This window comes from Triticum urartu, chromosome 7, assembly GCF_003073215.2.
Source record: "Triticum urartu cultivar G1812 chromosome 7, Tu2.1, whole genome shotgun sequence".
NCBI lineage: Eukaryota > Viridiplantae > Streptophyta > Magnoliopsida > Poales > Poaceae > Triticum > Triticum urartu.
The window spans coordinates 658985712-658997853 of NC_053028.1; the positions used below are offsets into that span (position 1 = coordinate 658985712).

At 43.6% G+C, this 12142-nt stretch overlaps 1 protein-coding gene across 1 annotated transcript; it reads right to left on the reverse strand.

Moving 5' to 3' along the window:
* Positions 1–8357: 8357 nt before the first annotated feature.
* Positions 8358–9603, reverse strand: LOC125521270 (RNA polymerase II degradation factor 1-like). The gene has a single exon (XM_048686334.1). It carries the CDS (start codon positions 9593–9595, stop codon positions 8516–8518), a length of 1080 nt encoding a protein of 359 aa, XP_048542291.1. The 5' UTR covers positions 9596–9603; the 3' UTR covers positions 8358–8515.
* Between the last annotated feature and the right edge of the window lie 2539 nt (positions 9604–12142).

The following is a 12142-nucleotide window of genomic DNA, read 5'->3' on the forward strand; positions in this document are numbered from 1 at the left end:
CATGAAATTCTTTCACCGGAAAGCGGTATGGCGCGCCCGAAAAATCGCATAAAATCACTTGTTGATGATACAGGGGTAACACACAAGGATCATGAGGCTATGGCTACTTCATATTTCTCAAATTTGTTTGCTGCTGATTCTACCCTGTGTGCGGATCAAGTGATTAACTTATTTAATACACGTCTTACTGACCAGATGAATGATGGCATGTGTGCAGAGTTTACGGATAAGGAGATTGCGGATGCACTTTTTCAGATTGTACCGCACAAGGCTCCGAGGCCTTATGGCTTCCCTGCCCGTTTCTTCCAAAGGAACTGGTCTGTCATGCGATAGCAAGTGACTGCCGGGGTTAAGGATTTTTTTTTGACAGGAGTCATGCCTAAGGGGGTGAACAACACATCCATAGTTCTCATTCCCAAGGTTGAAAACCCCGAGCGGCTCATGAAGTTCGGGCCGATCAGTTTGTGTAACGTCATCTACAAGGTAGTGGCTAAATGTTTGGTTAACTGATTGAGGCCTATTCTGGATGAGATTATATCGCCTGAGCAGAGTGCCTTCGTCCCCGGACGGATGATCATTGATAATGCATTGATAGCATTTGAGTGCATTCACTATATTCAGAAGGAAAAGGACCCGAATAAAAGTTTTTGTGCTTACAAATTGGATTTGTCTAAAGCATATGACAAGGTAGACTGGATCTTCTTGGAGCGAATGATGCAAAAGATGGGATTCGCTCGCTGTTGGGTGAATTGGATTATGACATGCTTCACCTCGATGAGATACACTGTTAAATTTAATGGAACCCTCTTGAATTCATTTGTATCGTCGTGTGGGCTTCGGCAAGGTGATCCTTCTCTCCATTTTTTTTTTGGTCTTTCTCCATTGTTGAAAGATGGGGAGGAAAAAGGACATTTCACACCTCTGCAAGTATGTCGTCGAGCCCCCGGTGTGTATCATCTGCTTTTTGCGGATGATACCTTACTCTTCTTTAAAGGGGAAGAGCAGCAAGCAAAAAATGTACATGACGAACTTAATATGTACGAGCGGGCCACAGGACAGTGTATAAACCCGGTAAAATGTAGTGCACTATTTGGTGAGTCATGTTCGATGGACAACCAGGAGAGTGTCCGGACTGCATACAAGTAAATACGGTGACTTTTGACGAAAAGTACTTGGGGTTGTCTACGCCTGGTGGCCGTATGTCGTGAGATAAATTTCAGAACTTACAGTCGAGGCTTTTAAAACGTATTATTGCTTGGGTGATACCCTCTCTCTAGTTGGCAAAGAGACGATGATTAAAGCTGTCATACAGGCTATTCCAATTTATATAATGGATGTCTTTAAACTTCCAATGTCAGTATGTGATGATCTGAATAGGATGATATATAATTTTTGGTGGGAATCCTCAAAAGACAAAAGGAAGACGCAATGGATGGCTTGGCCGAAAATTTTGGCACATAAAATGAAGGGCGGTCTGGGATTTAGAGATTTTCGCCTCTTCAACCAAGCCTTGCTAGCGAGACAGACATATCGTTTGAATAAAGATGGCGCCGGCGACACCTCGTTCATTTTATTTCTGTTCGATAAAAGTGAGACTCGGTCTATCAGCGTCCCGCCGGTCCCTGAAAGCGTCATGTGCTGCTACCGAAAATACACTACTGAAAACATCTAAGGAAGTATCATCGCACAAATGTTTTTCATGTTTTGTTTTTTGAAAAGCATCATGTCTATTATAAAATTCAGCGAAAGTACAAAGAATCTCAAACATAATAAAATTTACATTGAGATTCCGATGTTTAATTATGATTCAAATTCTACCGTGTTCGACTAGACGTAGTACAAACAGTATGGGCATTGCATTGACATCGACGCGTACGACTCTAAGGACTCCTATGTATTGCCCCTCATATATTCTCCATGTAGTCGCACTTAAATACGGCATGTCGTCTCGTGCTTGTAATACTCCTCCATCATAGTGAATTGTGCCTTCATGCGTTTGTTGTTTTCCACCGCAAGGGTTCTGCACCTTAATCCGTGTTTCTTGTGTCTCGTTGATCTCGTTTTATCTAACATCCGAGACCACCGAATGACCACTACTGTCGCCGCTCCCGTACCGGACCTAGCTTGACCTTGTGGATGACAGCTAGGAAGTCCTCATGCATGTGCCCTAATGACTAGCACCTTGAAGCACCAGTCGTCACCGTTGAACCCTTGCATAGATCTGAAGTATCTGACACCAAGTCTGGCCACATGACAAGAAACCCTAACCACACATTCTCAAAGAGATAGCAGGAATCTATGTTGGAACCCCACCAACTATGTCTAGACAGACGAACTCGATGACGACCGGAACCCGGAAGACAAATTCAAACAAGCGTCGCCATTTGTCCGAGCGCCGCACCTACGAGGACTAAAAATCCGTAACCTAAACTACTATCCGGAGCTGAGGCATCCTGGTTTTTCCATTTCATTTTTTTGCCTTTTGTTTTTTTTGGTTATTGTTTTTTCCTCTTTAAAATAATTCAAGATTTCAAAAAAGTTTTAAATTTTAGAAAATGTTCAAGAAATCATAAGATGTTCATGGATTCAAAAAAAATGTTAATGATTTTGAGAAATCTGTGTGCATATTTAAAAAATATTTACAAATTTGAACAAAATATTTATCAATTAAAAACATATTCATGATTTTTTAATATTCACAAAATAAAAAAAGATTTTGAATTACTGAAAAATTTCATCCACTAAAAATGTTCATTAATTTCGAAAAATGTAGTGAAGAAAATAATGAGAACATTATAAAATACAATTTATGTGAAAACATTCATCCATTCAAAAAATGTTCATTAATTTCGAAACATTTATATGGAGAAAATCATGAAAACATTTAAGACATTGTTTTGGAGAAAAACATGTATTTTATACTTAATATAATATAGAATTGACGAAAAAGCTTTTTTTCCCTTCACCACACCAAGAAAATATTGGTGGTAAAACTCTATCTAAACCATTTCTTTTGTGAGGTCAAGTCAATTAGAAGGCATCATTTATAATCCTATTTGAATGATGAAAGGATAGCATGCTACAAGTAGTGGAATGACGTGCAAACTCGATCGGGCAAGAACATTAAAGCACTCTACCTATGAAGATAATTCTCTTGCCTCGGCATACTATTCCTGGGTGGCCGTTTGCTGCTCCTGTGCCGCCCTATGTGAGGAATAGGAGATGGCAGATCCTATTTACCGCCTAGGTCGGGCAATAGCGACGTAACACATACACTTCTGAACCATGATGCAACTTTAATTCGCCGCGCCCATTCCTGGTATTTCTCTGCACCTATTTTAGGAATGTTCTAGAACCTTCCCTGAACCATTTATTTTTTCCTTTTCTCAATTTTCTTCAACTTTCTTCTATTTTATATTTTCCACTTTCAGTTTCATGTTTTCTTTAATACAGGAACAATTTGAAAATTCATATATTTCCTTTGGAATTACAGGAACAAATTTTAAGTTAGTGAAAAGTTTTTTAAATACAAGAATTTTTTCCAAATTACTAAATATTGTTTTAAAGTATGGAATATTTTTCAAATTATATAATTTTTTGGGAATTCGGATAATTTTCAAATTCATGAATTTTCTAAATTTGGTTACACTTTTCTAAATTCGTGAATTTCTTTTGAAATCCAGAAACATTTTTCAAATGCGTGCACTGTTTTTGAAAGCCAGGATTATTTTTGAAATTCAAAACATTTTTCCAATATAAAAAAATTGTATTTCAAAATATTTTTTGTAATCTTTGAACATTTTTCATATTCCCAAAAAGTTTTTGAGATGCAAGTTTTTTGAAATCCGAAACATTTTGAATAAAGAAAAAATCAGAAAAGAAAGAAAAACAAGGACACCACCTCCGCTCATTGGCGTACTGTCGCCCGCATGGGTTCGGCCGAGTGCCACGCCAACGTTGAGGCCGTGGTCTCTATGTAAAGATATTTACGAACTTGAACGAAATGTTCGTCGATTCAAAAAAACTATTCATGATTTTTTAAAATGTTCACAAAGTTTGTGAATTACAGAAAAAGTTCATCCATTCAAAAAATGTTCATTAATTTCGAAAAATGTAGTGGAGAAAATCATGAGAACATTTAAGACATTAATACAATTTATATGAAAACATTCATCCATTCAAAAAATGTTCATTAATATTTAAAAAATAGTGGAGAAAATCATGAAGACATTTAAGCCATTCATAAAATTTGTATGAAAACATTGTTTTGCAGAAAATCATGTGTTTTATACTTAATATAATATAGAATTGAAGACAAAGCTTTTTTCCGTTCACGACACCAAGAAAATGTAGCATATCATTATTAAAGGTGTTAGAATGGCATCATTTATTTAGATTATATTCAATATATATTGGTGGTAAAACTCTATGTAAACCCATTCTTTGCGAGATCAAGTCAATTAGAAGGCATCATTTACAATCTTATTTGAATGATGAAAAGATAGCATGCTACAAGTGCATGCTTGATTGCACAAGAACATTAAAGCATTCTACCTATGAAGATCATTCTCTTCTTCCTAGTCCTTTCCTTCCTTTGTATTCGGGCACTGACATCCCATGCCTTGGCATACTATTCCTGGGATGGGCGTGCCGAGGTCCTGCCACTTGGCGGTTTTGTGATAATTTTAGCCTGGTTTTTGTTAATTAACCGACCGCAATTAGTCATGTAGTACAATTTGCCCTAGTTTCTTAGCACCAATGATACCCCAAAGTTTTTGCTCCTCTGAGACGATGTTTAGATGGATTGGTGGCAATGCACACTCATAGCATAATACAAAAGAAAATCTCTCTCCAAATTGTCAAGAGACAAGCATTATAAGGGAGGCCATAGCTCGTCTATTAGGGGGTTTTCATGCCCATTCTCTTATCCCACCAATCCTTGACGAAGCCCCCTAAATGCCAAGTAGAGGTGTCCATGTGCACAAGTCCAAACTTCTCGTTCACCAATCTTCAAAGCCTAAGAACTTACACAGAAACACTTGAGGAAGAGATATGCACCTGTTTCTTGTTCCCTTTTGCAAAGAGGGCAAAGATCACAATTTTCCCATCCACACCTCTCTAACCAATCAATGGTCCAAATCTGGTCTTGTAATGTCAATTACGCAAATAATTTGACTTTTGGAGGGCCCCAGACTTTCCAAACCATGATGTCCATGGGGGATAGTGTCAATCCAAGGAATCGAGCTTTATATGATTTGGCCGCCGATTAGATCTCATCATTCAAATGCTTCCAAACAATGTCATCTTCGGTTTGCTCGCCAAGCTGGAAGTCATGCACGAGCTCCAAAGAGTGAAGTTCCTGGATGACATTGGTGGGCCAGTGATGACATGTCATCAATTACTCCCCTCAATGTTTGCCAATCAGCGATGATTGCCATTGGTGACGCTCGGTCAGTGATGACCCTCATCGATCAGTGACCCGTCCACACTAGCTGTGTCGGGGATATCTAGCTACATATGCCAGGGGGTGGCTCATCATGGATGGGGACAAGAGTACGTCGCCGGGCTCTAGAAGCGGGAGTGAGCGTGACCTCGAACGCCATGAGGTTTACCCAGGTTCGGGGCTCTCCGTGGAGATAACACCCCTAGTCCTGCTCTGCGGGGTCTCCGCATGATGACTATCGTCAATAGAGTAGCTACAAGATTGCTCCTTAAGCTGTTTCGGCTAGAGGAGGAAAAAGAGCAAGGCTAGCCCTAACTTATCTTTCTATGTGTCTAATGGTTGGAGTTCTGAACCCTTTGCATGGGTGAGCCTTGGGGGTTTATATAGGCCTACCCCCAAGGGTACAATGGTAATTCAGCCGGATGGAGGACCCGGCCGTCAGTGTCTCTGGGCGCCGACTTCTCCGTCGGCTGCTGGGTCCCGCCGCTTGGTGGGTCCCGCCGGCTGCCGTGAACCCGGCCGATAGGTAGGGCCCGCCATCCGCGGGCCATGTTAACTGCTTTATACTGTAGCCTTGCTCCTGATGACGGAGGCTTTGTCGGGGGGAGCGTGGCTACAGTCCCGCCGCCTGGTGGGCGCTCACTGTAGCCACACCCCGTCTCATCTGGTTAATGGCGCACGGACTTTGAGGGGAGGGAGGGCCGCATGCGGGGAGTCGGCCCGCCCTCGACGGCGCCTGCTGGGGGTTCGCTGTCTTCTAGCGGCTCGCGAATAGGTAGGGCCCGCCGCCCGTGGGCCGTACCGACCGTCCATCGTGGGAGCATGGCTCCCTCTGACGTAGGTGATGTCATGGGTTGCATGGCAACAGTGCCGCGCCGGACGATGGGTGTCCTCTTGGTACACCAACACTATGGCCACGTTCCGCCCTGGATTCGGGGGTGGCAGGTCGCACTGTAGCCATGCCTCGTCTCGTCATGGTAATGGGGTGCAAATTTTGAGGGAACGAGGGGCCGCCTGCTAGGGGTCGGCCCCCTCGTGGCCGCCTTCTGAGAGCCCGCCGTCTTGTGATAGCCGGCCCGTCGGACCTAGCGACCTAAAGGGTCGGCCTTTCGTCCCGGAGGTGTGAGGGGCGCAGCTAACCCTGATGTCTTGAAATACCATGGGGTGTCGATGAGGCTACCCGTGGTCATTTACTCCGACAAGCTGGTCAGTGATGAGGGGTCAGTAGTATCTCGATTTGTTGCAGTGCTATGTGCCCTTCGTGTTGACCGTCAGCTGCAAGACACGCGGTCGAAGGGAAGCCTCGCCGAGAGTGTGATATGCAAGACAAGCCAGCGAGATCTCATGAAGACTTGAAACCCCAAACTTTCAGGAGGGATGCCGTTAGGGAGTGCAGGTGGTTGTAGACTTCCCTAGGTCGTCCTAATAGCCCATGAAGCCACAACAGTCGATAACCCGCCCATTACTTGTTTCCCCCACCGGTTTTTGGAATGTTCTAGACCCCCCCCCCCCCCCCCCCCCCCCCCCAAACCATTTTTTTTCTTTTATCTGTGTTTTTTTCCTTATTTTCTCATTTTTTTAATTTCAAGATTTTTTTTAAAACATGGACTTTTTTTGAAACGTGGGATCATTTCTCAAATGTTTCAACTTTTTTGAAATTTGAGACCATTTTCTGAAATCCAAGAACATACTGCGAATTCATGTTTTTTATATCAGGGAATATTTTTGAAATTTAGGGTCTTTTTTCAAATTTAGAGCATTTTTAGAAATACTAGAATCCTTAAAAAATTCATGATTTTTTTAAATCTGGGAACAATTTTGAAATTCATGAAGATCTTCTGAAATAAAGGAAAATTTTCCAACCATCGGAGTTAAGAGCATCTCTAGCTGACCCGTTAAACTTAATCCCCAAACCTTCTGCTTATCCCCAAAAGTCATTGATTTTGGGGAATTAAACTTTTTCTCAGAAACCAACTTGACCCCACATGGAAGCCTCTCATCATCTTTGTCTTCCTTCTCCTTTCTTCTTCCTTGACACGGACAACAACGATTGCTCGGCACAAGACAATGTCCATGAGCTAGCTAAGGTCTTGGACTCAAGATCCACAAAAGTAATATGACAGAGTCTTAACGAGCAAGACGTACACGTGCAATGAAGGAGTCGAGAATGTAGGCAAAATTCGCCCACCATGGGCCACTGTTTGAGCACTTTTTTGTGTAAATGGGGTTTTTCTCCTCTTCCTTCTCCTAGTGGCATGAAGGCATGATCCCAAATGCAATGAATCATCGCAAACGGTGATGGCCAGCCGACAACCATGGATATATGTACATACAGACACATATTTTTTGAGCACCTGCACCCCGGCCCTGCTATTCTGACTCTTCAATGTCGCTTTAAGATATGTGCGACACAACTAACTTTCTACATGAAATTTTCTCTTTTTTACTTCTCTCATATAGAACATGTTTTGAAGTTCAAACCTTTTCACCGCGGCAAAGCTTTCTAACTAGAATCTAGGATAAATCTTTCAGAAATTTTGGTCTGACATAAATACTGAAAATAGGATTTTTTTTTAATCAAACAAAACTTATTTTGTATATTTATGTTCGACCAAAAAATGTAAAAGTTTTATCCTAAATTCTAGTTAGAAAACTTTGTTGTTCTGCAAAGATTTGAACTTCAAGACATGTTCTATATGAGAGAAACAAAAAAGAAAACTTACACGAATCACGATGCAGGGAATAAATGGCTAGATAATTAGGGCCTAGGTGCAGGTGCTCTAAAACATGTTTTAGATGTACATATAAACTGTAGGAGAGTTTTGCTCCGTATGTGCCACGAGTATTGTAATCTCTGATAGATTTCACCAATGGAAATGCCAAGATTTCGCCTACTTCGGTTGTAGCCAAGATATAATGATTGACTTTATGTTTGTAGTGTCAGTGTACGTACTTTAATTTACTTGCACAAATGTATTTACATGTTTGTTCTGTTATGTCTGTACACTTTAATCACACAACTATATATTTTCACTCCAGCACATATTCACCCATTGTTTGTATGTGTGGTGCTCACTTCCTGAATAACTTGTGAGAGACGAAGAAGCCGAGCGAGAAAGCAGCGATGGCGATGGCGACCACCTCCTTGTTGTTCCTTGCCTTCTCCACCACGCTGTCAGCCCACTTCATGTCTGTCAGCTGCTCCAGCCCCCCTGCCACGCGCTGCTTCCAGCCGCTGCACGCCGTGGCCTTCTTCTCCAGCACCGCTTTGGCTTCCATGGCAGCGGCCGCAGCCTTGGCTTTCTCTTCCTCGATGCGCCGTCTCACGCCCGCCGCCAGGCTCTCCTGGTCAACCACCGCTTTGTCCTTCTCGTCGATGGCAACCTCCGGCTCCGGCGCCGGCTTTTCGGGAGCCTCAGGCTTCACTTCTTGCTCCTTCTTCGCCTCTGGTTCTGGTGCTAGCTTTTGCTCCTCTTGTTTGTGGTTGCTTGCCTCCTCCGGTTGCTTCTGCTGTTGAGCATTCTTCGTGGCCTCGTCCATGGCCTTGTTGGACACATCCTCCTCCTTGGCGATCTCTTCCTTAGGCTTGGTGGTGCTGTCGCCGCCGCTGGCCGCCTTCTTATCGCTGCCGTCGACGTCTTTGGTTGGCGGCGGCCTGACGTCTTCCTTGGCCACACCAGGTTTATCCCTCTTAATCTCCTCGATGCTCGTCGGCGCGGGGACAGCAGAGTACGCGCGCTTGGGCACGGTGAGCGTGAGCACGCCGGACTCGAAGCGGCCGGCGATGTCATCGAGGCTGGCGGTAGACGGGAGCTGGAAGACCTTGTGCAAGGAGCCCGGGGTGGCACCCGGCCTCGCCCCGCTCACGGTGAGCCTGCCGGCGCCGTCCACCTGCACCCTGAAGTCGCCCTTCTTGAACCCCTCGAGGCTGAGGCGGAGCACGTAGGTGCCGGCCTTGTCCGCCCATTCGAACTTGGGGTCCACGACCGGTGCCGGATGCTGCCGCTTCGGCTTGGTGTTGGTGGCGGCCGCCATGAGGAAGCGTAGGCAGGGAATCGTGGTGGACGTTGCGATGGATGGTGGATTGGTCGGTTGATGGTGTCGTGAACTGTGACCGAGGGAGGTGAGCTGCTGAGTTGGGAAGGTTGGCATGATGCGTCGTGTATATATTTAGGTGCTTGGCATGGCATGGTGATGGATGTAAGAGTATGTATTGTTTATTCGAATCGAAACTTGTAAACGGAGGAAATCTTAGGATGGATTACTCCGGCGTACGTTCTTGGAATGCATTCATGTGTAAGAAGACGTGTAGCTACATTCATGGAGTCATGTGTGAGGAAAGGTTAAGGGATCTTTGTGCGAGAGGGTAAATGGATTTGGAGGGAAGCTAGCTATGGAGGTGAAGAAAATAAAAATAAAGGATGCTTGCTGTGCATGGTAATCGGGGCAGGCAAGCCAACTCGATAGATCGCCGGCCGCACAAGGCCACCTCGTTCACATCTATCGGAGGCGGACTACGTCTTCGAAAGAAAAGAAAAAAGTAACATTTTTTTGTTGCGGGTGCAACTTTGACCTTTGATTTAACTATCAAAAAATAAGTTATATCCCAAAAAATACTATCATTGGAAACCTTTTTTAAATATGAATCTAACAATATAAGTGTTGTGACATATAATTTATAATTTGTTAGTCAAACCTATGGTCAAAGTTGGACACAAAATACGAAAGGGACCAATAAACCAGACATAGGTAGTAGTACAAATGCTCAAAAACATGCACATCACCGCTATGAACACCCACATGCACATGTTATCCCTATAAACACCTCTGAGATATTAAACCGGAACAACATCTTAAAATTAATGAAGAGAGTGTGGCTAGGTCTCAGTCGACTGAGATTTAACCAAGTCTAAGTCAATTGACATAACATGTAAGAGAGAAAAAGAAAAAATGATTTTTTTTGCACGGATCTTAATGTAAGATCCGACAGATATAACATCGACTGAGACTTAATAAAGTCTTAGTCAACTGAGACTTAACAATATTATTAATGAAACAACCACATATGCCTCGTACTCACTAGGAATCTCTCCTTTTAGGAAAATGGAAGCACAAGTACCAAGTGTAGGATTTGAACCCTGATGGACTGGTTCCACCACAAGGAACCTTCCCATCTGAACCACACTTAAATAGCAGAAAGTGCAATCTTAGCATGCATGGACAGACCCTCGTAACTGAACAACTTAAGTCACTGAGTTTTAGCCAAGTCATAGTCAACTCTTTGACCATTAGGTCATTGTTGCTTCAAGATTTGTGCAGTGTTGCTTGTTCCGTGTTAAATCGGTCATATAGACAAACTGGGGCTGGGCTGCTCTTTTGTCTTGCTTTTATCGTGTCAGGGGCAGGGGCGCTGTCCCAACCCCTATTTGATGCCTTAAGCGTCCGTTATAGTTTTTTTTTGCAACCGGCGCACATCCCCTCCATCTTAGGCTCGGCCAATTTAACTTTTGTTATGAATATGATAAGTAGTCGAAACCTGGAACAAAAGTAACGAGACACCTAAAAGTCAGGGGGAAACGTACCAAAACTCACAGAGGAAAACCAGAGGAAAAATATCGCTAGAGGAGTCGGTCCATGTAGTGTTGTGTACTGAAGAAAAGGAAATTCATAGGATTGGAACTCATTGACTGAAGCCTTTTTCAGCTTTTGTATGGAGCTAATAAGTTGATTCTGCTGGACATATTTTTCCTAGTTTATTCGAGCTAAACCAAGGGTGAGAGAGGAATGCTATTGTAGCAAGTGGGCAGGGAGGGTGAAAGGCGACACCAGTGCGCATGTGTGAGGACATGTGCCTTCCATGACCTTTTTCCGGAGAAGAAACGAAGTGAATAACGGGTTTCAACAAAGCCTAATTAATTGCCCAACAATCAGGAGGTTTAATCTTTGGACGACGATAACTGCCACACGTGTAGGCATTAAGGGGTTTGCCCACACATTTTGTATGGTGTCTAAGAGGACCAGCCCACACACTTATGTGTGGGCAAAACAACTAGCGCCCACACGTCTTGTTTTTTTCTTACGGCCCCTCTCACATGCCTACGTGTGGGCAAAATGCATAACACCCACACGATCTCTCTCAGCCACCTACCTCAAGGTCCCGCACGCCCCGCGTGACAGTCACCACGCATCCTCGCAGTTGCCATGGTCCGGACCCTCTTCAATGTCCGTTTAACTGCAGTTGCCACGTCGCTGAACTACAGTTGTCATGTCAGACAACTACAGTTGCCATGGTTGCTCAACTGCAGTTGCCATCTCAGGTCAAGTGACAGATGCCATTTTGGACAACTGCAGCTGTTGCCATGTATGGTCTGGTTTACTATAGTTGCCATGATTTGAAAACTTTAGAGGTTGCCACCTACTAACACTAAGCAGTTGCCATGTATGGTCTGGTTTACTACAGTTGCCATGATTTGAAAACCTTAGGAGTTGTCACCTACTAACACTAGGCAGTTGTCGTGTAGCGCTACAAAGAGTCATGGCAAAACAACATGTTCGGATAAAAGAGAGAGTTGCCATCTGCTTACAAGCACACTGGGGCAGTTGCCGTGTACCCTGCAAAACACATGGCAACTGACATGTTCGGGTAAAAAAAAGAGAGAGTTGCCATTTGCTTACAAGCACACTAGGGCAGTTGCCATG

Excerpts from the sequence above, each read along its gene's own strand:
- LOC125521270 (XM_048686334.1), bottom strand. The coding sequence starts at position 9,595 with ATGCCAACCTTCCCAACTCAGCAGCTCACCTCCCTCGGTCACAGTTCA.